Source organism: Coloeus monedula (genome assembly GCF_965178545.1).
Source record: "Coloeus monedula genome assembly, chromosome: 3".
Taxonomy (NCBI): Eukaryota; Metazoa; Chordata; class Aves; order Passeriformes; family Corvidae; genus Coloeus; species Coloeus monedula.
Window position 1 is genome coordinate 116,285,219 of NC_138783.1, and position 23,606 is coordinate 116,308,824.

A 23,606-nucleotide genomic window follows, 5' to 3' on the forward strand; every position below is an offset into this window, starting at 1 on the left:
TTACAAATGGATGGCTAATAACTGGAAGCTGGTGCAAATTAAGTCAGATTTATTTTGCTTTAGGTGAGAGCTTGTTAATAACAGCAAAGTGCACGAGGAACAGAGGCTCTGCTAAATCTCCCTGCTTGGCAGAAGCCTCATCCATCACGGACTTGCTGCAGCTGAATATGGCACATTTACACAGTCTGTGAAAGATTTGCAAAAGCACCCAGGGGATTAAAGTGCACGAGTGCCAATGACTTTAAATGGTACTTGCTTTTGCAAATTTCATCCCCTGAGACTTCAGTAAACCTAATAATGCACAAAAATACAGTCTGAAGTGCAAGCCAGCTTTACATAAGCTTGGCAAGTCTTGTTTTTGTTTTAATTTGACTATTTTAAGGGGAAAACAAAAATGAGTGGTTTTTTTTTTTTTTTTTTAAGAAACTATCAGACTGGAAAGTAGGTTTTATAACAATGCTTACTTAACTCCTAGGCTCACAGATACAAAGGTTCCTAACAGCCAACAGATCAGATGTATTTTTTCAGTGGGAATCAACAGGTTTTATGTCAGAGAACAGACAGGCAAAAGGAATTAAGTGGCCTTGACTAATCATCTCACCTAAAGAATATCGCTGCTGACAGAGCACAGGAAAAGGGAGTTACAAGAGGGAACAGAATAGCCTAAAGCACACAAACAAAAGTAACCTTTTAAAGCTGATTTGCATCAGATGCTGTGGACCATTGTCTAAAAATACTGATGTTGACTCCAGCAACCCAATCGAGCCTTATGTAGTGTATCAGGAGAAAAGCCATTCAGCTGGGAATGCCTTAGCAAGAAGCAGCAGGAAAATTGAGAGTGAAATTCGGTTGCTAGGACAAAGAACAAGCAACCCAAGTGCGTGCCTGCTCATGCCACGATAACTAAGGCATGCCCTGAAAGACTGGAAGAGCTGAGAAACCAAACTTTCAGTGTACATGAGCCTCCCCTGGCCATGTGGTTTTATATTCCTGAGCTGCAAAACATTTTTCAGTGGCGTTTTGCAAGTCCCAGATCCATCACCTGCATATTGTCAGCTATTTCCAGGGCAGAGAGGCAGAAGGACACTCCAGAAGTGGCAAGCAGGGGATGTCTTCAAGGTTTTCTGATGAATTATCCTTTTGGATGAAGCAGTGCCTTCCAGACCCACAGAGCGTGGCCTGCTTTGTTCATATATCACAATTTCACTCAGGTCTGGCTGGGTGGGAACACTGCACAACTCACCAAAGCAGCCCAAGGGCTTCCCCCCTGTGCCTGCAGAGTCACAGAATCCCAGAATCATCTAGGTTGGAAAAACCTCCAAGAATGAGTCCACCTTGTGACCCATCCCCACCTTGTCACCAGCCCAGAGCACGGAGTGCCACATCCTTGAACACTTCCAGGGATGGGGACTCCACTGCCACCCTGAACAGCCGGTTCCAGTATTTAACAATCCTTTCAGTTGGAAGACCTGAATTTCAGAGGAAATTCCTCCTGATGCCCAGCCTGAACCTCCCCTGGCACAGCTTGAAGCACCCTGCCCTCCCCAGCAAGGCAAGCTGAGCTCCAGTGAACTCTCAGCCACGGGGTGATAAATTTTGTGGTGATAACTCTGAGCACCAGGAGTGGGGAAGCAGCTCCAGGACTTGTATCTCACCTTTATGGAGCACACCCTCCCTCGTGCTGCAGCCCTGCAGCCCTGCAGTGAGGTGGCACCTGAGGAAAATCAAATTCCCAGGCAGGAACAAAGCACCCAGGGTGCTGTGCACGTGAGCCCGAGCTCTGACTGTGCACTGGCACCGAAGGAAATGCTGTGCAGATAAAAAAGGGATGTTTACCATTTTGGGGTTTGTTTCCTCAAAGGAGAATTATCTGTTTCTGTGCAGGCAAAAAAAAAAATGTCATCGAGAGAATCTCTCTCCTCGCTGGATACTTTCAGGATTTCCTTATTCTTTTACTTTTTGCTTTGTTGCTAGTCCTTGAAGCTTTGGCAGCTCTAAACTAAAAATACTATGGAAAATTAGTACTATTGCCTACAAAGCTTGCAGGATTACAGTTTCAATGTGCAGCACAGAATCAAGATAATGGACTTTTAATTCAGATGACAGGCACGAACTCGTGTACATCTGTGAGAGCAGAGCAAAAGCAGGTAGCTCTCTGATGCCAAGGAAACTTATATTAATGGAAAGTGCTTCTATGAAAGGACCATTAACTTCTTCTGTAAAAAAGTATGAAGAATATGATGCATAATCCATGCTTTCCCCTTGTGGGCATCCACACAGCAGTTCTGAAAAAGAGCAGAAATAGAGGAGCTAATCATCCATCTTTTTGCTATGTAGCAGATGTCAATAAACTGGAGTTTGTGTTCCATTCCACTAAAATCCCAATGTCCCAGGCAATAACCTGTCTTTCAATAAACCCAGGGCTAATGTCCACTGAGATGTGAGCTAATGCAGAATGGAAAATGACTTCTCTGTTTACCTACATCCAAATTGCATTTTATTCATTTTCATTTACCAGATAAAAACAATTGATTGCTTTGACTTATCCTTTGAAAAGAAAAGGCCTTTGTGAACAGAGCAACATCGATGGCCCAGGAATTCCAGTGGAATAAAATTGCTTCCCCTGCAAACAAAACACTTTTAATTCCTCCACAGATGATGTCTCCCAAGTCACTTTTTAAGCCCTCGGTGCAAGAGGTGTTTTGGGTGCTCTCCAGTAGGCACCATATGTCAGGGGGAAGTCTAGAGGGCAAACTATAGGCTGACTGATCGAACAGTGAGACTTTTATTTTTAACTCGGCCAGAATTTACCCGGCCCAGCTGTGATCCTCAGCTGCCTGCCAACAGCCTTGCATAACTCGGGCTCGCTGCAGCGCCCCAGCGCTGGCACTGCTGCCCAGGTATCCCTGAAGACAGCACCACGCTGCCTGGTTTTACATAACTGAAGGGGAAATCTCTAAGCAATTCATGCCATCACCACGAGAGTGAGTGGGAAATGAAGAGCTCCAGCTCCTCGGCATCAGGCAATCACCGCCCTTCCCTGCCACCCCTCCCGCTCCGCCCACCCTTCCTGCCAGCGTTCTCTGCCCACACCCTTTGCCTCCTCCATAAAGCGCTCTTACTACATCTGTCCCCTTCACCTTTTCTAAAACCCTTCCCTTTCCACTACAGAAATCCCCTTCCCTGCTCCCAGGCTCTGCTGACATCTCCCACCACTCACTCCATCCTCTTCCCTGACAAGTGGTACCCGATGCTGGGGCTGGCTCTGGGCTTTAGGGCAGGATGTTGACTCCACAGCCCAGTGCCTGCTCAGCTCAAAGCTCTAATGCTGATGCCTCTTTTTGGCCTTTGTTGCTGGTGTTTCGGCAATGAGATTTGCCTGTTCTGGTGGCTCAGCCAGGCAGGCAGGTGTGTGCCCCCACCAGCCTCTGAAAGAAGGTTCCACCTCAAGGTTTGCAGGATTGGCCTGAATTTTGTCAAAATAGGTGGTAATGAGAGATTTGACGCAAACAGAACAGTCCTACAAAGGGCACTGGTACATCCCCATGTGACCCTAAAGTGGGGACCAGACACTGCATCCATCCCCTGGGCAGAGGTGGGAAAGTGGGATGGCACCAGCCCTGGGCAGGGGCACGGCACAGCAGGGACACGGCCAGAAATGTCCCTGGTGCCAAGGGGAGACAATTTGCTGCCACTACAACTGGGTTTGGCCACAGCAGGAGGAGGGTGACAGCCCATGGCACACAAAGGAAAGTGTCACTGTGGCTTGTGTGTATGATCTGAACCATCTTAACGTGTTTTGGAGAGATCACAGAGTCCTGGACTGGTTTGGGTTGGGAGGGACATTAAAGCTCATCCAGTGCCGCCCCTGCCATGGGCAGGGACACCTTCCACTGTCCCAGGCTGCTCCCAGCCCTGTCCATCCCGGCTTTGGACACTGCCAGGGATCCAGGGGCAGCCCCAGCTGCTCTGGGCACCCTGTGCCAGGACCTCCCCACTCTCATAGGGAAGAATTTTTTCCTACTATCCAATCTAAACCTGCTGTCTTTCAGTTTGAAGCCATTGCCCCTTGTCCTGTCACCAGCTGCTCTCGTGATGCCAGGCTTCTGGAAACCTGTCAATTTTCCCCTTGCTGTAGTAATTATTGTTTCTGTTATTAATCATCACCATCATCTGCTGGTTATATATTTTTTTCCAATAATTCACTCTATTAAATGCAGGCTTGGCTCCCAGCAAGAAATTACAATGGTTCAAGGGATACAGGGATTTAATTTTGCCAAGATCTGCAAACCAAGCACAGAAAGTCACTGTACTTTGTGTACTTGATGAGGCCAACAGATCATGTGCTCACACCCCCTCCCTTTGTCACATTAGTCCTGAAGACTTCTACAGGAATATTCATGCTGGAAACTACCACTGAATGTGAGTAATAGTATCAGTTTGGCCTTTGTGAAAAGATCATTAAATCACAACGCACTGAGAAGGGACAAGAGTCCTCAGGCTTATTTCGAGAGCTATTTTTAGCCGTGGATATGAAGACTTTTCTTATCAAATAATTAGTCATCACCAGTAAAGGCAAGTTAACTTTTCAGAATAAAATAGGAAGTCATTGAAACCTTTTCTGAGTTTCCAAAAAAGGTTGATTTAGAGATCATTGAAGCCTCTGCACCTGACTGCAATTATTTAGTAACAGAAAATGGGAAAGCACAAAAAAATATAATTGAAACTATCACAATTCCTGCCTTACTTGAAGGACAAAGTGCTGCAGATAAAGACATTTACCCAGATTTCTGTGTCATCCCAGTACTGCAGAGGTGCAAGGGGACTGTAAAACTAAAAAAGGTGTTTTACAGCCAGAGTAGTCCCTTGCAGAAAAAAAGGTGAAATCCTGACCAGCCAGAGAGATCACAGAGAGGCTCCATATTCATGAGAAATGATGTTCTGACTACAAGCCAGCAAAATAATGCTGCCACAAAAAATGCCAAAAGCCATGTAAATTTGTGGTGAGGGGCTCGTCACTTGTAAAATAGTGGAGATAATTATGCTGCTGTGCCTGGCACTGGGCACATTTCATCTGGATTGGCTGCATTTCATTCCAGGCACACAGATAAATTGGCAGAGTTCAAAGGAGAGTAACAAAAAATAATGAAAAGGGTTGAAAAGGAGACCTCCAAGATAAGATTAGGGAAACTGGGTATAGCTGGACTGGAACAAATTAATCTAAAGGGCAGGAGGGAGGATTTAGGTTTTAAGTACAAACCAACCTTTATGGCTTTAAGAAAAGTTCAGCCATGGAACAAGCTGCCAAGGAAGGTTTTAGCCTCACCATCACTAGAGATACTAAAAGGCAGGAGACCATCTGTCAGGGAGAGTTTAGGGATTAAAAAAAAAGAGGCAGAAAAAAAGCACTGCCACAATTTAAGAGTTGAGCTAAATAACCCATTCGTGACTAGACTTTAATGGATTAGAAGTGGCATAGCTTCTCTTTTGAGGGGAAGTTCCTGCATCTTTCCACTCTGAAGATTGTCTTGATCATAGAAACCAGTACAAGGGATTTCTGCTGTTTTCAGACTGAGAAGGATATTTGCATTTAAATGCTTCCAGGAGATAGATGTCTAAATATTAATTTAATCATATTGATAGTACACTCTGCTTTTTCCCCATCAGGCTTTGAACACTTGTATGGAGCGAATATTGGAAAAAATAATTATAGAATCATGGTCCTGAGTGGGAAGAGACCCACAGGGATCATCAAAGTCCAGCTCCTGGCCCTGCACAGACATCCCAAAATCTCACCCTGTGCCTGAGAGTGTTGTCCAAACACTCCTGGAGCTCTGGCAGCCTCGGGGCCGTGCCCATTCCCTGGGGAGCCTGTATAACAAATTGTCACCTCACTTGTTTTTCTGTGGGACCCTTTGTTCCCACACCTCTTAGGCCCTTCAAGAGGCACTCAAGGCAGTCCTGTTTAAACTTCTGGAAAATCCAGGTGTCCCTGGGTTACCATCACCCACCTGCTTACTGCACCAGCAGCAGGTTTGTGAATCACAGCTGCCACGTGGCTGGCAGTGATGTATTGTGGTTGTGTTACATCATATCATCATTTCTCTCTCAAGACCCTTAATGAAGTTGCTCTTTGGAAATCTCTGAATACTACTAGAGCCCTTTTAAGTAACATTTCTAAAATATGTTAATTATTTCCTCTGGCATTGAGGCCAGTGGGAGCAATGGTTTGAAGAAGGCAGATGTGTATCTGAGCTCCTCCGCCAGCCCTGGGCGACCCTCGTGCAGTCCTGGTGATTTGTTGTTGTTAATTTGTTGTTACTAAGAGGGTCAGTTCAGATGGAATATTGGGCAGGAATTGTTCCCTGGCAGGGTGGGCAGGCCCTGGCACAGGGTGCCCAGAGCAGCTGGGGCTGCCCCTGGATCCCTGGCAGTGCCCAAGGCCAGGCTGGACATTGGGGCTGGGAGCAGCCTGGGACAGTGGATGTTCCCTTCCTATGGAAGAGGAGGTTGGAAGGAGATGAGCTTTAAGAACCCTTCCAACCCAACCCATTCCATGGCTTGATTCTATGATTTTGCCAGGTTGCTCCAAACTCTGCCTGAGTTGTGGGAGCCTCTGCTCTGGGCATTAATCCAAGGCTCATTTCTACTTTCCGTAAAACCTCCACTTCCCCGCTTTCCCCACAGATTTGGCTTTGGCTTGTTTTTCTGTTTAACTTGACAGACTCCCCATTCTTTGCTGTTTTCCTCATGTGGGCATTCCTGTGCTTTTTGATGGCTTTTGGTTCCTTCTATTGGTCTCCCTTGTGCTGACTTCCACAGGTGATTTCACGGTCCAGGCATCGATGTGAACTAAGGATTTCAAAGGCTCAGGCAATTGTTCTGATCACTCAAGGTTACTCTCTTTTGGGATAATCTGGCAACAGTTTGGAGCAGAAGCAGTGTGAATATGTCTGGGGAGGGTGTGGGTGTTGGTGGTGGGAGCAATAACCCTGTTTCCTGCAAAATCTACTGCTCTGAATATTCTTCCGTGTTACCTATGGGAATTTTGGGGTTACCAGCACAGATACCCCCCTAATTTAAATCTTCCTTTCCATGACTTGGTTAATCACCATTAGGGAGAGCTCAGTGAGTGTCTGAAAGTTAAAAAACCCACACTTGTACCTGGAATATTTAACTGTTCTCTTGCATCCATCCAGGTTAAATCAAACTCTTTGTCCTCACCTCAACGAAACCCAGAAAGGTCTTTGGGATAGCATGAGTTAGTGGTAAGACAAGAAATTAACAGCTGTCACTTTGGATATGGGCAAAGGATGAGTGAAGAGCAAGACTCAGGAGCAAGCAAACTCTCCTGGGAACACGAAGTGAATTTGTGTGCAAACACATTTACATAAAAAGGAAATTGTCTGACAGAGGCAGTCACGATTATTCCAAATTTCATGCCAGATCACTGTTTCCTCATTATGTTTCAGTGTACATTAGGGCTGTGCCTGTAAGATGCACTCTGAACTCCACATTGAAGAGAAGCCCTGCTGCTGAAAGAGCCACAATTCATTTACTAACAGCCCCTGCTGCTGTGCTTCAATAATGTAATCATTTTCTGTATCCCAACCATATGATTATTCCTGTTGTGTAGGAAATTTAAGTCTAAGGAATGTCAGATCAAATATAAAAGCCTAGTGCTTACCCATAGTTTTTATTCAATTAAGTAGCCATTACAGAGCTCATGCTGTTTCAAATGACATAATGCAGAACACAAATGCAGTCTTTTATTACAAATATATGTTCATCTAAACAAAATGGCACCAACACAACCCAAAGCCATGACAATTTTTAGATTATTATGCTTAGGCTATTATTATATGGTGAGCAGTCGCTGTGAAACACAACTGGGGGAACTGGGGCCTCCACAAACCACACTTGGAGCACAGCAGCGCTGTTATTTGAGGTTTATTTGTGAAATTCTTAAATGCAAAGGAACGGTGCTGCTTCAAAAAAATAATGAAAGCACTGAGCTGCAGCTTGGAGGATGATGCTGACTTTGCAGGTGACGAGTGGGAAAGTCATGCCTAGGGCCAGGACCTGACACACACAGAGGTGCCACAGGCAGGGTCTGGGCAGCATGTAGATGTTTACCCCCAAAGTAGGTTCTAAAATGCCCTGTCCCTTCCCACCCAGCCTCATGCACCTCACAAGTCATGTTTGCACAAGCTTTCTTCACTGCCCACAGGATTTCTCCTGCTCAGCATCCCTGAGGGCTGCCTGTAACCAGCACGGGGCCAGAGCTCTTGGCACCACCACGGAAATGATGCCCAGCACCACAAGTGCCTTAAGCTGCAGAGGATGAGGGCTTCTCCCTTGTAATCCCACAGCTCTGCACCTCTCCAACATTGCTGCTCTGGTGGGCTCCTGTGGGAAGGGCATAAGATCCCTCCTTTCCCTCCATTCCTGCCCCCTGCTCATGGCTTTCTGCTTAAAGGTGACTAATGATGCACTTGTCCCTTGCCCTGGTGATCAAACACTCCTGAGGAAGGTGGGAGAGGAAGGAAAGAATCCCCCTGGGCAGAACTGGGAACGACACCTGGATCTGTTCCCCCTGAAGGAGGGAAAGGCAGGCAGGCTGTCACCACTCACTTCCCAATTTAGGACACATCGCTGTAGCTACTTTTTGTTGATCCAAAGCTGGGCTAACACAGTGATAAAGGGGCTCACAGTTGAATACAGAACAGGGCAAATGGGCACAGGAAGCCTGTTAGGATTTACTCCTCAAATACGGAAAATAATATGGAAATAGACAGATGGCACAGAAATAGTTGCTGATTATGTAGAGGACTGAAAAAATGCATCCATAAACAGAGTTTAGATGGTCAGTTTCTATTTTTATAGACAAAAATCAATCCCAAACTTCCAAAGGTGTTTTGTGTCTGGTTTATTATTTTCTTTCCATAACAGTCAATGTGGTCCAAGATCTCTGAATGTTATCATGCAAAGAGGAAGGACAGGCACAATTTCCCCACTCAAACCACTTCATTGACACTCTTGCAAGACAAAAATAAACCGCTCCCTGCTTCCTACACCCCTCATGCCAGCTTCTGTCTGCAACTTTTTCTTTTTTTTTTTAACTTTCAGCTCATTATGAGAAAGTAGTTTGATTTTCACATTTTGCTGGCAGCTGGAATTCTCCAAATGAGGGAAGCAGGGCTGAGATGCATCTATCTCATCCCTCAGCAAAAAATCCCTGCAACATACGGTGCTGTTACGACTCCAAGCTTTACATGGAGAGGGAAACAGGCATCTGGGCTGGGTTCATTTGTAATGCTGCACTTGCTGGATTAATATGGAAAGACAGATGAAGGCAGACACTTTAATTACTTCACCCTAACTTTTATTACAACATCAAGTAAAATGGTGAGTTACAGAGGATAATGGGCGTGAAACATCTGGGATGAAGTCGCACACAAGCTCATGGGTTGTTATCTGCCAATGGGGTTTTAAATATTGATAATTTCTGTACATGCATCTTTGTGTTATTTCTGATATTCTTGATAAATCATCTCAGGATTACTTTGTTTTACGCTGTGAGGTAGCTACTAGGACTGGGACCCCGCTTTTTTCTTCTGGAATTTTCTGAACTGGGACTGTATCGCCACGGCCGCCCGCTCTGTCTCTGGCGCGTCCATGTCTATGTCAAACTCCTCTTGAACCTTCTTTTGCCCATCTGCTCAAAAGAAACAGAACAAAAACATCAGCAGGTTTTTCAGACAGGGATAATCACTGGACAGCACAGGTGGAAAATTCTGTTTCTTCTTCATAGACACAGCCATGTCAACGGGGAGCAGATTCAGGGAAAAAACCTGGGACAAGTTTCATCAAACCCCTCCCAGTGACGGAGTTTGTGACAGACTGTGGGGAGCTGGGCACTAAGGAGTGGCATCCAAAGGCTGCTCAGCACTCATCCAGCATCTGGGCAAGTGCCCCCCAGCCCAGGGAGCCAACGGTGAGGGATGGAAGGACTCTTCTGTGCCACCCTGCAGGGAGAACTTAAAGGACTTTTCCAACTTAAATGATTTGATGATTCTGTGTTTCCTCTAAAAAAAAAGGCAGCTTAAAATATTTTAAAGTAGAGGGATTAAGACCCTGTTCTTATCACACCTCCAACATGAGAGGAAGAATACTTCCTAAGATACTTCCTAAGTCTAATTTCCATCCTTCTCACTCGCTTCCTGCCTCATCCCTTCCAACACACACCACTCTTCCTCTTTGAATCATTTATGTCCAATCTCCCCAGCACTGCACTGCTTCCCTCACTTCTCTCCAGGCCCTGCTGTTGTCTTTCATCCTCAATCCTTGGCTCTCTGCCTTCCTTTATTCCCAGGCCTCAGCTTTCCCTTCAGCTGCATTCAGCCTCCACGTGGACAACCCAGCTGACTGCTGAATTTTCCTTCAACCACCTACAAGTTAAAAGTGCAGGTCTGGGAAAATTCCTGCCATTGTTGCAAAGATAACCCTAAACTGCCTGGACTGAGTTAGTGGGGACACACATTTACCCCACTAACCTCATCACAGCACCGAGTTTTTCACCATAACCTTGTTTGTTAAACTCACTTCTGTAACTGTTGTGTCCCAGCCTGCAGTGAGCGTCACTCCAGGAGTCTGCAGGGAGCTCTACTTAGCAGCTGGGGGAATCCACCCATTTTGAACCACTTTGCTTTTAATTCTTGACATTAATACCGCCAGGATGCTCATCCCCAAGTACTGTTCATGCAAATAAAGTCAACACCTTCCATGTATTATTAAAATGAAAAGAAACTTAAGCCCCATTGTCTCTGTCCTTCACAGCAGAGAACAGGGATGCCATTCCATGACTTCAGCATGCGTCTTGCAGTAGTTCTTGCTTGTGCTTCTTGCTCTTACTCAGAACTTAACTTTTGTGTTCATTTCCCATGGACCACTCTAAACTGAGCAAATATTTAAAGGGAAGGTTCTGCAATATTCCATATTGATTTAACTACAACCAAATAAATGCAGCTATGCTAACATAAGAGAAATGTTCACTTAATATTTTGTTTTACTTAGAAGAACATTGAAGAAGAAAGATGAATGGAAGAAGAAAGAGAAAATCTTGATGAGAAGAACAGCTTGAGAGCTCACCAAAAGTTTGATTATACAAGCTAATGAAAAGCTAAGCTATCAAAACAAAGATTTTTGTGGAAGGCAATCAATCCATTAACTTTATGTCATTAAATCACAGAATCATGTCATTAAATCCAAGAATCTGCACAGTTTGTGTAACTATTCAAGCAATACAACCACCCTAAGTACAGAAATACAATTGTAGTTGATTTTCCATGGGGAAAGGGACGTGAAGGTTGGAAGTGACACAGCCAAGGAGAAATCTGAATGGATTTTGATTTGGTATTTATGGGTTAAAGGCAACCTAACAGTAAAAGTAGAGTCTATCCATTGATTTTAGCCTTTCAGTGTATTAATTACTGTCCTTTGGAAATGCCAGTTGGGAAAACCAGATGGGTGGATGAATAGACACAATTGGGTTTGTACCTCTTGATGAAATCTGGCTTGTACAGCTGATTTCCTATTACAGCCAAGTTTTAGCACTATCTTAACTTGCAACAGTGACTCAGCAATCTCACGTTAAGACTTAAGAAAATGCAGCATTTAGAGTAATTTGCCTCTAGAATTTCCAGGTCACCTTAATTTTTGCTTGATGGCATCATCACTGCCTTAAAATCAACTGTAATACAATAATTTACAATTATCTTAAGGTTTGACTTTCTTTTACTTTTTTTGACCCATTCTTGTTGAGAGATCAAAACGAAAATTCCATGTGAACTCTTTCTATATTCCTGTTTTCCTATCACCACAGAGAAATGGTAGGATGAAAAGTTTACAGCCATGACTTAGACTTGTAATTAAGAAATTAGAAGTGTTCAAAAGGGCCAAGACATTTATATGAATGAAGAAATTCATCATTAGCAGATGGTATGGAAATATAAATATAATGATTACACATATATGCATAATATAAATTATAAAACAAAACATGTGGTATCTATATATAATGTAATAGACATACCTGTATCATTTTCTTTCTCCCTATGTCCATATTTCACTTTTTTTATACATGTATGGTTCATCCACATTTGAATACATAGAGAATATATATTTATAATATTTATATATATATATAATTGCATAGACGTATTTGCTTAAAGAGATGAAGTCCTATGTTAAACTGAAAAGAGCTGGATTGGGTATTTCCCAAATTTTGGGAGTGGATTTTCTTGGAGTTCTCCCCAAACCATTTTCTATTGATACCTGTCACAACACAGATACTTTAACAGATGGATTTTCAATCTGGAGAGAAAATTCAGTGGGGTGTCAGCTCGGGCTTTGTCTAAGGGAGAAAGATTTTAGTTTTTACCTGATTTTTAGCTCTCCTAAAAACAGCCCAGTGATTTTAAAAGTATCACACCCTGCAAACTACATGATTTTACTGGTTAGGAGCAGGAGCTCCAACTCCCTCGTGACAGGGGAGACAAAACCAGGTGATCTTTAAGGTCCCTTCCAACCCACACCATTCTACAATTCCATGAATTAAGAATTAACCAATTAATTACTATGAAAAGCCAGCCTGGGCTCAGGACCTGCACAGACCAGAAATCACCTCACTGCACTCATAAAAGGACTAAAAGCCTTTTTGCACCTTTCCTGCTCCATATCCACCCATGCCACAGTAACTTTTACCTGTCAGTAGTTGTTCAAGTATCTCTGGCGTGCAGGCTGTTGGATTTGAACCCTCAAATCATTCAATTTCTGCAGAGAGCTGAAAGCAAGCCCATCAAAATGTCCCTCTTTCGTGCCCTGTCTCCCACTCCTGGTTTTCCTTTAGCTCAGAAATGGTCTGAAAACCCAGGAAATTCTGGCTCTCAGCAGGCCAGAGCACAGGTTATACTCCTGGACTTGCTGTTTTCATTCCTGCTGGCAGGGGCCAACCATTCTGATAATAAATAACCTTCTTCCAAGCTACCTTTATGTACTAATAAAGGTGGATCAGGATTCCCTCCCCATCCTCAGTCACACACAACCTTTTGTTGATATTTTCACTTTTTAAAATACATGAAGATTCCTTCCACATGGATATCTGAAGATCCCTGCACTACACCCACCCACATGAGGTAACTAGGGAAAACAAAACTGGTGCCAGTAGACTTAAACTCACAAGCTTCTTGTGATTTTACAGCATTCAGAGATGGTTGATAAGCCCTGGCCTGCACTTTCTGCTTTCTGAAGGGATCTGGTTTCATTAGCACCATAATAAATAACCCCCCTAACCTTTCCCACTAAACTCAGCTATTTCAAGGCTTTTCTTGAAAGATTTCTTCACACTTTGCTGGACTCCCACTCTTCCGAACACACCCTGACAAACGAGGGGAGTGAGTGCATGTCCCTGCTGAGTTCTGGTCACTGCCAACAGCGGAGGTGAACAATCCCATACCAACAGCTGTAGGCCATAACAAAAGGCTTCATTATCCCATGAGTTTTCCAAAATCACCTGTTTAACATGGACGGGCTCTGGCGCCAACTGAGGCAAATCTGATCAGTGATGGGACAAATCTTGGAGCATAATATCAACTGCTTGCTGACCAAGGACACCCCAGACCCCAGCACCGTTACACTGCAGGGCTGAAGTCGGAGACAATTTGCAGGGTACAGGTTTTCCCTCACCACAGGCAGCACTCATCCCAGCAGGAGAGCCTGAAACAGCAACTAATGAGCTGCTTTCCAAGTCTACCATCATTATGCACTGTTGCAACTGAAAAAAGATCTGTGTATTCCCTTTCCAGATGAAACACTCAGCATCCGAATGCTGTCTCCATGATCTGCTACAGCACCTCGTGACCCATGGCAAACACTGGATGGATAATGAAGCTGAAGGAAAACAATAAAAACTTACACACCAATCTACCCATCAAACTCTGAAGAAATGTGGTGCAAATATAATTATTCACAAATGTGCCTCCAGCTATTTCTTTCATTTACTTTTCAACTATAAAGTAAAATGAATTGTGACAACGCTGGGAAAAGGAAACACTGCTTATTCCATATGGGCCAAAAGTCTAAAGCAGTCTTTTGTGACATTTGAACACAGCCTAAACAGACTAGTCCTTCCCAAAACTGCTCAGGGAAGGGAAAAGGTTAGCAGGGTGGAAAAGGGGACTCAGTCTTTAGTCTCAGAAATTCCCCATCTTCCAGATGAAACAGAAATTGCTCATCACATTCTGGAAAACCATTCAGCATGAAAAATGGCACGAGCTGAAGGCTCTAACTGGCATTTCCTGTCTCAGGTGCCATCCTCTGCCCCTGCTCACCTGGCTCACATCGAACAGGAATTATGGGACCAGACTGAAGATGGAACACACTTATAAAAATACTGCATTTTTCAGGGGCTAAACTGCAGCGTTTGGGGAGATTAAATGGAGTGTGGGACAGAATCACAGTGCCCTGTAACAGGCCAGAAGCGGTATTTTGCCTCAGGCAGGATCATTACCTCCCACTGCTCCCAAGATTTTTCAAGCTGTGACAATCTTTACGCTGCCGCTCGGATCCCAAGCTATTACACCAGCCTGTCCAGTGAGGCAGAACAGCCCCGAAATAAAGAGGACCAAACTGGGCAGGAATCACATGGATGTTGACATCCATGTGGAGCATTGTCTTTATGTGATGGGAAGAGTCATTTTATCTGACCAGAGTCCACAGAGCAACCAGCCAGCTCGAGAAAACGTGGATGCTCAGAGGTGTGGAGGCCACACTTAACTCCTCACAAGCAATCGTTTTAAAACCTCTGAGTTGATGTTGGCCATTCCTCCCCTCTGTATCTAATTGAGGGTGAGGAAGTAAAAGACTTGTTTTCTAGGGGAGTTACAGAATCACAGGATGGCCTGGGTTGGAAGAGGCCTTAAGAGGACATCCAGTTCCACCCTGCCACAGGCAGGGACACCTTCCACTAGAGCAGGTTTCTCCAAGCCCCATCCAACCTGGCCTTGGGCACTGCCAGGGATCCAGGGGCAGCCCCAGCTGCTCTGGGCAACCTGTGCCGGGCTCTCACTGCGCTCACAGTAAAGAATTTCTTCTAATATCTAACCTAAACCTACTCTCTATCAGTTTGAAGCCATTACCCCTTGTACTTGTAAATAATCTCTCTCTTCCCAGCTCCTTCAGGCCCTGCAAGGCCACCCTGAGCTCAGCCCAAAGCTTCTCCTCTCCAGGCTGAACAATCCCAGCTCTCGCAGCCTTTCCTCCCAGCAGAGCTGCTCCATCCCTCTGCTCATCCTGCTGCCTCCTCTGGCCTCTCTCCAGCAGCTCCACGTCCTCCCTGTGCTGGAGGCAGCAGAACCCCACCACCCTCCTGTCAGGGACTTGTGCAGAGCCACAAGGTCCCCCCTGAGCCTCCTTTGCTCCAGGCTGAGCCCCTTTCCCAGCTCCCTCAGCCGCTCCTGGGGCTCCAGCCCCTTCCCAGCTCCCTTCCCTGCCCTGGACACGCTCCAGCCCCTCCAGGGCTCTCCTGCAGGAGCCAGAACTGGGCACAGCCCTCGAGGGGCCTCTCAGTGCCCAGCACAGAGGGACAATCCCTGCCCTGCTCCTGCTGGACACACAATTCCTGATCCAGCCCAGGGGCCATCAGCCTTCTTAGCCACCAACACTCAGCTTCTTCATTAATAAGCACAAAATTTTTCTCTAATTAGATTAGGAACAACAATAATTTTTCTTCCTGCTCATTAGAAGTGCTGCAGGGTGAGATGCTCGTTTTGTGACAAGGACTCCATCCCTACAGCTGTTCTCGTTTTGTCACTCCAAAATAAACCCAGACATTCCAGGGCCACCTTCCAGAGTCCAAGGCTCCCTGTTCTGTCAGGAGAGATGCACTCGATGGTGGGGAATTACAGCTTTACACAAGGGGTTTTTGGTTTTGGTTATTTGAAGGTAGAAGATGCTGGGGAAATGGAAAGTCCACATGGGAACCATCTCTGAAACAGAAAAGCAACCCCTGGAGCTCAGCAGTCTCCTGAGACTTCAAAAGCTCCATGTGGAAAAAAATAAAGGTTATCATTAATGATAAGACTAAATGTAACAGCTGTTTTTATCTGAACTACACCAACTGGCCCCAGAATATCACTCAAAGCAAGCCAGGAATAATTAATATCATTTGATTCAACTGTAAATTACAATTTGGTATAAAGAACATGACCTTATTAGGCAACCAGAATCTTTTATTTTTCAAATTGACCTTTACTTTTGGAATATGGTGTTGCTATCTCGAACTCGAAAAATTAGTTTTGCTGTAGAAAATAATGGTTGTTCTTCTATAATTTTAAAAATGTTATTTCAGCATGAGGCTTTTGAAATGTCTGATTAATCTTTTTTTTTTTCCCTAGTTGTAATAATGTTTGAGAACAGGAATATTATTTCTGACACAAGATAAACGAAGTAGCACAAAAAATATGTACATTGGGGTAACATAATGGAACAGAAAGGAATAGCAATAAAATTCAGTTTACAGAAATTGCATTCTCCAGTAGACTGTAGCCAACTACAGATGAATAGATTTTGCTCAACAATTAATATAGAGACAAATATTGTTTTTCCTTAAATGCTAATATTATTTAAGCAATCATTCCTCATCTTCAAAATAATTAATGGATCACTGCCAGCCTTTTAAAATGGTTTACAAACATGTAACTGATGCATAGGTAGGTACATAACTCATGGGAGGTATTCTGGGAATGAAACTAATTCACACTGCCACTTGGAGATCAAACTTTCTGGAGTTTAACTGGGAACCTAGCAAATAAAAATGGCCATTTCAGCTCTATCATCTCATCTCTTACCAGCCAAAGCTGCGTCTGAGAAGTGCTAAACTGGCAAATTCAGTGGGAGCCTCTGGGAGCTGAAAGGAAATGGTGCTGGGGATCAAGTGCTGGCACTGTCACAGAATCTCAGTGTCCTGAGTTGGAAGGGACCCACAAGGACCATCGAGTCCAGCTCCTGCCAGGTCCCTCTGTCCCTGCAGAACGATGCCCCACCAGCAGGGATAACACACCCAGCCCTAGCCCAGCCTCTCCTCCAGGTCAGGATGCCAAGCTCCTCCTCACAAATTCAGCCCAGAGTTATGGGAGTCTCATTCTGCAGCTGCCCATGATCCCCAACGCCCCAGCCAATTTTAAATGGGAACTGTTACGACGCAGTTTTAATTTCCTCTGCCATTTCCAGTTCTCATTTCCCCAGTTAAACACTGTGCCTTTAACCAGCTTTGCTGTGGAGGGAGCTGCATTTCAGCAATGCATGAAGCAAGCTGCCCTCCTGACTCGCTTCTCGACGGCTTGATTAATATATGATCAGTTATTTCCCTATTATGGTAGCATCCAGGCACTCCCAGCCCGAGCTGGGAGCCCTAATGTGGTTACAAATGCAGAACAATAAATTCTTTCCCCTCCACCACCCCTCAGTGCTTTGACCTTTGCAAAAGTGTCTTCAGCAATAATGTTTAAAATAACAACGGGAGAACTTCCTCAGGGCTACCTCGACACCAGCACATTATCCAAGGCCCCAGCACAGCTCAGGCATCATCCACAGCTTCCCTAAATATGTGAGAGTCGGTGCAGCCACAGGCATGGCTGGGATTGTTCCAGACAGACTCTGCCGAGGGACTGTGGTGGCAGAGTGTGGGACCCCTGGGGCATTGAGGCAAACAGAGTTCAGCCCTTTTGATTCAAGCCATGCTGCACCACTTTGCATCAAAACCATATAAAAGGCTCTAAACCCATTTTGTTTTCCAACAGACATGCTGCCCCCAGCACTTCCAAACATTTTGCTGCTCCAGACTGCAAGGGAACTGCCTCAAAATGAGTTGGCACTCGCTGTTAATTGTGGGATGACGGACGGTACCTGAGAGCACTCACCAGGAAAACACGAAACAGAGGATTTTACCTTCCAGTGTGGCACTGTCTCCCTTGGCTTTGCTTTCCAGGGATGCTCCCTCACCCCACCACCCCCCTAAAGAGCAGCAGGGGAAGAAGCTCGGAGAAGTGGCAGCGATCACAACATGCCTCACAGGAGTGGCAGGAAAGGGGGATCAAATCCGTGCCTGACAAAGTGAAAAGAGCTGGGGAAGGTGGCACGGGTTACAGAGCAAAGCCTGTCAGTCACAAAAAGGAGAGGAGTCAATCAAAAGCACCATGATATGGAGTCATAAGATGTTTTTTTCCACACACAAAAAAGAGCGAGACTTTGCCCTGCTCATCTTCAAAGTGGAAAATAAGGGCATTTTCTTGGAGTCACTGGATACCAGCAGATCTGTTAGCAACTAATGAGAGCCTATTTTAAGTTTACAGGGTAATTTTAATAAAAATTGTTATATGAGCACTTGGAAAGTCACAGTGAGAAAACACTCTCCTCTTGTAAAATCCATCACAGGTTTTAATTACAAACAACTAAATCCCACACTCACAGGTGCAGAGCATAAGGTACAGGAACTGAGCTTTACCATTCAATATCACATTCTTAAGCAAAGGAGTTATTATAGAGGAAATTGTTCCTTGGGAGGGGGGGGAGGCCCTGGCACAGGGTACCCAGAGAAGCTGTGGCTGCCCCATCCCTGGAAGTGTCCAAGGCCGGGTTGGACAGGGCTTGGAGCAACCTGGGACAGTGGATGTTTCCTTCCTATGGAAGAGGTGGTTGGAACGAGATGAGCTTGAAGAACCCTTCCAATCCAAGCCACTCTATGATTCTATTTCAGTATCTCCTAAGCCTTGTAAATATTATCAGTATGAAGCACTCACTTTACTGCACAGATTAAGAGCAAGAAACAAACAACATTAATAATGGCCAAACAGTGCAGCTTTTATTTGCACAACCATGGGCATTGCTCTGTGCTGTGATAGGATAGTTAATTTAGCACAATTACATCCCAAAAAAAGCCACTGCTTTAATACATGTACCATGTTTTTTTAACATCTTGCACTACCTGCCAGTTTGGGAATGTTTGTGGAGGCAGCCGGGCAATTATTGTGTAGAAGTGGAGCTTGTGAGGTTAAGAATGCCCAAGGAAGTATTTGGAGCCCTTTAGTGACAGAACAGAATCGTCACAGGGTAAAACCAGGCTAGGATGAACAAACCTGCTCTAAGACATTCTTTCAGGAGAGTGTTTGGCAGAAGAAAGTTTGTCACCCCTCCATAACACCAAATTCATCCCTTCAGGAGAGCCCTAGAGATGTGATGGATATAAAAAGCAGGCTTCTGGAGCAGCTCCAAGGTAGTTCGCCCTGAGCAAAGACCAGGATACTCTAAAGGAAATCAATTTACCATGAAACTTGGCCTGCCAGTGGGTCTCACATGCTCCTGCATCACTTGGCTTTGTAACTTCTGCTCCAGCATCCACAAGTTCAGCCAGAGTGCTGGATAGATTTGGTCTGACCAGAAGTCTTACTGAATGTTCCACAGAATGAAATTTTCTCACAAAAGGTACGGAATTTTGACATCTCTGACTCCTGAAAGCAGTCACCCAGCTGTAGTTTTCCACCGTAAAGCAAAGAAAACCTGTTGCAGGAGGGCTGGTTCTAGGAAAATTCCACTGCTTTCTTTTGCTTGGGCTGTTACCCGAACAGAATCATTAATTTGAGTTTACCGTGTCTCCACTGAACGCAAAAAGCCACATTCTGTGTTTATTTCCCCTGCAGGCTGGCTTGCTTAACTTTCTTAGGAAGAGAGGAGGGGCTCCTCAGGAGAATGTAGGATAACACTGAAACAGCAGCACTGGGAAGATAAATTAAGATCCAGTGGCAATGTGACTCTGAAAGAGGATGAGAAGGAATTATATGCTGGAGGGTATTGTCAGTGTGTTCCAGGCTGTCTTGCCCAAGAGCCACTCAGCCATGTTACGTGTTCTGCAGAAGCTCATTAAGCCAAATACTTCAAAACCAGATTCTAGGTAAAAAGCTCTGGCCAATTCCTAAGGCAAAAAAAAATTTCTTAATCTAACTTAGAATCATAAAATCATTTAGGTTGGAAAAGATCTTTAAGATCATCAAGTCCAGCTGTAAAGGAAGCCAAACTTGCAGGTGTTTAGAAAGACACCAATGGAGCAAAGCAAGGACTCCAAGGGTGCAATTCCAACATTAGTGGACAGCACAAATCTCACCCTTGAATCCCCTTCCTATACTGCTTAGTTCTCTATTAGTTATAAAGGCAGCTCAGAGGGACTGGTTCAGATGTAGATAATGTTCTTTAAGTGAGTTACATTGCCTGAGCCTGAGTGGTGCCTGAACTACACATTGAAGAATTTCAGATGAACACACTTATCTGCTATTTCATGAGAAATTCTTTCTCATCAAATGAATTATTTAGCCCTTATGAAAGGTACTACACTGAAACTGCAGCAGCTGAGAATTCTTGTTTGCTCCAAGAAGGAAGAAAATAAAATAAAGGTAGGCACACCTTCTCACACAACTCCATCTGTGTGCTCTGATCCCATGGGATGGAGAGGGAGAGAACGGCTCACCTTCAGTAGAGGGTCATAATGAACATTTGTTCCCTCTGCTGAGATGGCCAGGGAAGCTGCCAGTTGTGCAGCTGATCTGGATCCTCTCACGTTCCCTCAGGAGCTGACTGAACAGTGTGCATACATTTTTCTTTTTATAGAAATATAGCTGAACAGACAAAAAAAACTGTATCAGCACCTCTCGCTCTCCTTTCAATTTAATTCAAAGATAGTGAATTTTTGTGTACACTGTGTGCCTTTAAGTGCACATCAATAAGATTCCTTCTACACCTCTAATAAGGGATTACAGTTAACACCAAGACAAGCAATATCAAATGCTTCATGTGAACAAGCAGCCAAATGACAGTTTCTGTGAGAACTGTAATTGAATTCACCAGGTACTGCAAACACCAAACCTCTGCTCTGCTATTTAGCTAAGAACGAGCCAGGTGATGGCTGCTGCCATCCTGAAGAGTGGAGGTGCTCTGAGGAACCTTGCTGCACCCAGCATGTGACAAAGGCAGCCAAAACAGGGCTGAGAATGCAGGAAGAATAAAATGTGTGAGTGAGATGTGCTGGGTGTCCGTGTGTAGAAGATAAGAACCCTTTAAAAGGTATTTCCATGATTCTTGTGGCTGATCCAAGCCAAGGAACACTGACATGAGACTGGAATCTGCACGCAGAGCTCAGGAAAACAAAGTGACCACCTCCTAGTGCAGTTCCCCAATGTGGTGCACTCAACAGAGAATTCAGATTTTACAGCACCATTACACACAAAAGTTACTGCTTCATCATTCCTTAATGGAAGAAATACAACCCCACCACACATCCTTGACATGTTTTTTTTCTCTCCCCTCCCCTACTGTGGAAACTGATGCTGAGGTGGACATGACTATTGGCTCTGAGGCACAACTGGAGCACAGCTCTGCTCTCCCACTGATTTCCTCTCCCAGCGTAATAGAAAAGACCTTACTGTCACATAGGACAATTTACTGTTTAGCATAAGGGAGTAAAACATGGCAGTGAATAGATCCTATAAAAGAGGGGGGAATGAATCCAGAAGGGCAAGGTGTCCTTCTGAGCAGCTTGTTCATTACTTAGAGGCAGTTACTGTACTGGGAGGCTAAAGCCTGGAATTCTAACAAGTCAATACCAAAGCTCAGTGGGATTTCTTGTCCCTGCCTGTAGCCTCTGTATTTATTGAGTGACGACTGATGGTTGTAGGGTAATATAATTTTCCAAGCCTTTCCAAAGCAGCAAAGATAATGAGCAAGGTCGGGCTCCAAAGCCACTACACAGTACTTCAAATCCTGCTTCTGCATTTTTTTTTCCTCTTCCCCCATCTCATAAGAAAATATGAGTGCCAAACCTTCTAGGTCCTAGGCACTGATTCAGCAACATCCTCTTTTGAACTGGATGCCATTTCAGACAAAGGGTAGAGGGGTTGTTCTCCCCTAAGAGTGCAGCTCTGACAAGCATCTGACAAGCAGCTGACTAATGTGTAGATCATTAAGGCTGGCTTGCAGTGGGCTTATTCTCAGGTGCATAGCAAGGAGGAGTATCCACCTTTTTATAGCCTGTGTATTGATTATTCACACCCACACACCTTTTTATTTTTTTAAATGTGGGTAAAAGCAAGCATGCTTTTCCAATAAAGCCCCTGCGAAGGGAGAAAGCAGGTCCGTATTCTGAGCTCTTTCACTACATCAGGAGGTTATGGAGCAGGGAAGTGAAAATGCTCTCATTATCCTGACAGATGGTGCACTTAACAAACCCACACAGAACGCTGAGGACACAAAGAAGGTTGTACGTGCTGGAAGCGGGTGCATTTCCGAGCTGCCAGCCAAGTGGTGCTTGTGAGGTACCACACTGGCCCTCCAGCCTCACTGCCTTCCAGTCCTCAGAGCTGGAACAAATCCCTTTTATCACCTGGAGCATTCCCTGACTCCCATCCTGCAACATCTTAAAGGAAGCTTAGAAAGTGTCCTCTGTAAGTTCAAATTTTTTTTTTTTTTAATGTAAAAACATGTTAAGGCAAAACAAAACAAAAAGCAAGCTTTATTAATATGAGCTGTCTAGAAGAAAAGGAGGGCTCCTATTCATGTTATCTTGCTTTTCACCTCACTAAGTTTTCACCTGGTGCCTTTTAACAATGGCTATTTAAAATCAGTTTTATCCAGAGGGGTGGCCATTGATTTAGCTAAGTGCTGCAATTGCAATTAGAAAGTTATTAAACCCAGTGCCAGATAGACTAATTGACATGAAAATCTAACCGAGGCTGGGGGATAAAGGTTTCCCTCCTGCTTCAGCTGTAAGTTTATTGCATGCATAAAGCTATCTTAAAAGAACATTCAGGCTGCAAAGCTGAACATGAGAAAGTTAATAAATGACAAAATGAACCGATACCATTAGGCAAAATTAACTGAATCACTGAGTGGACAACTTTAATTTTTGACATTGAAACTTTCATGGTCTTAGGAGTGCAGTGTTTCCTAGATTTAAAGCAAAAAAAAAGGTATTTTGATACAACATATGGACACCCACATGGCTCCTCAGCACGGCTGCCTGGAACTGTTAAATCCAACACCAGTTTTAATGGAGTAACAGGCAGAGGCGGGAGGCTGCTGTCCTGTTCCTGAATCAGCAGGAAAGGGAATGACTTGCAGATTTTTTGGGTGGGATTCATAAAGCTGATGGGAAGGGAACAATCAGAAAACTCTGATGCCTTCAGATGTGGTGGCTACTCCTGTTCCATCTCCTCTGTCCCAGCTCAGGACCAGCCCCAGCTCTCCCCCAGCCAAGACGGTCACCACGGCTGCCAGCAGACCTCAACAATGCTGTGTCTTTCTTTTGCTACCCCTGCTCCCCAAAACTGCACCAGGACATTCCCTAACCTCAAAATTCCAGCCCAGCCCCTTCCCACACCAGCTGACTCCTGCTCTCCTCCAGTTCTCACATGCCTGCTCATATTCCTCCCTCCCCATCCCAGCTTCCATCCCATAAGTTTCAAATGCTGCCTAATCCTCTGTGGTTCCAGCTTCCTGATGAGACC

At 44.7% G+C, this 23,606-nt stretch overlaps 1 protein-coding gene across 1 annotated transcript in view; it reads right to left on the reverse strand.

Annotated features, from left to right (window-relative positions):
- Window positions 1-9,363: 9,363 nt before the first annotated feature.
- Window positions 9,364-23,606, reverse strand: part of PCP4 (Purkinje cell protein 4) — a 47,137-nt gene continuing 32,894 nt past the window's right edge. The window contains exon 3 of the mRNA XM_082277376.1: window positions 9,364-9,718. Within this exon, the coding sequence (XP_082133502.1) occupies window positions 9,591-9,718 (128 nt within the window). The 3' untranslated portion in view covers window positions 9,364-9,590. The remainder of the gene's footprint in view (window positions 9,719-23,606) is intronic.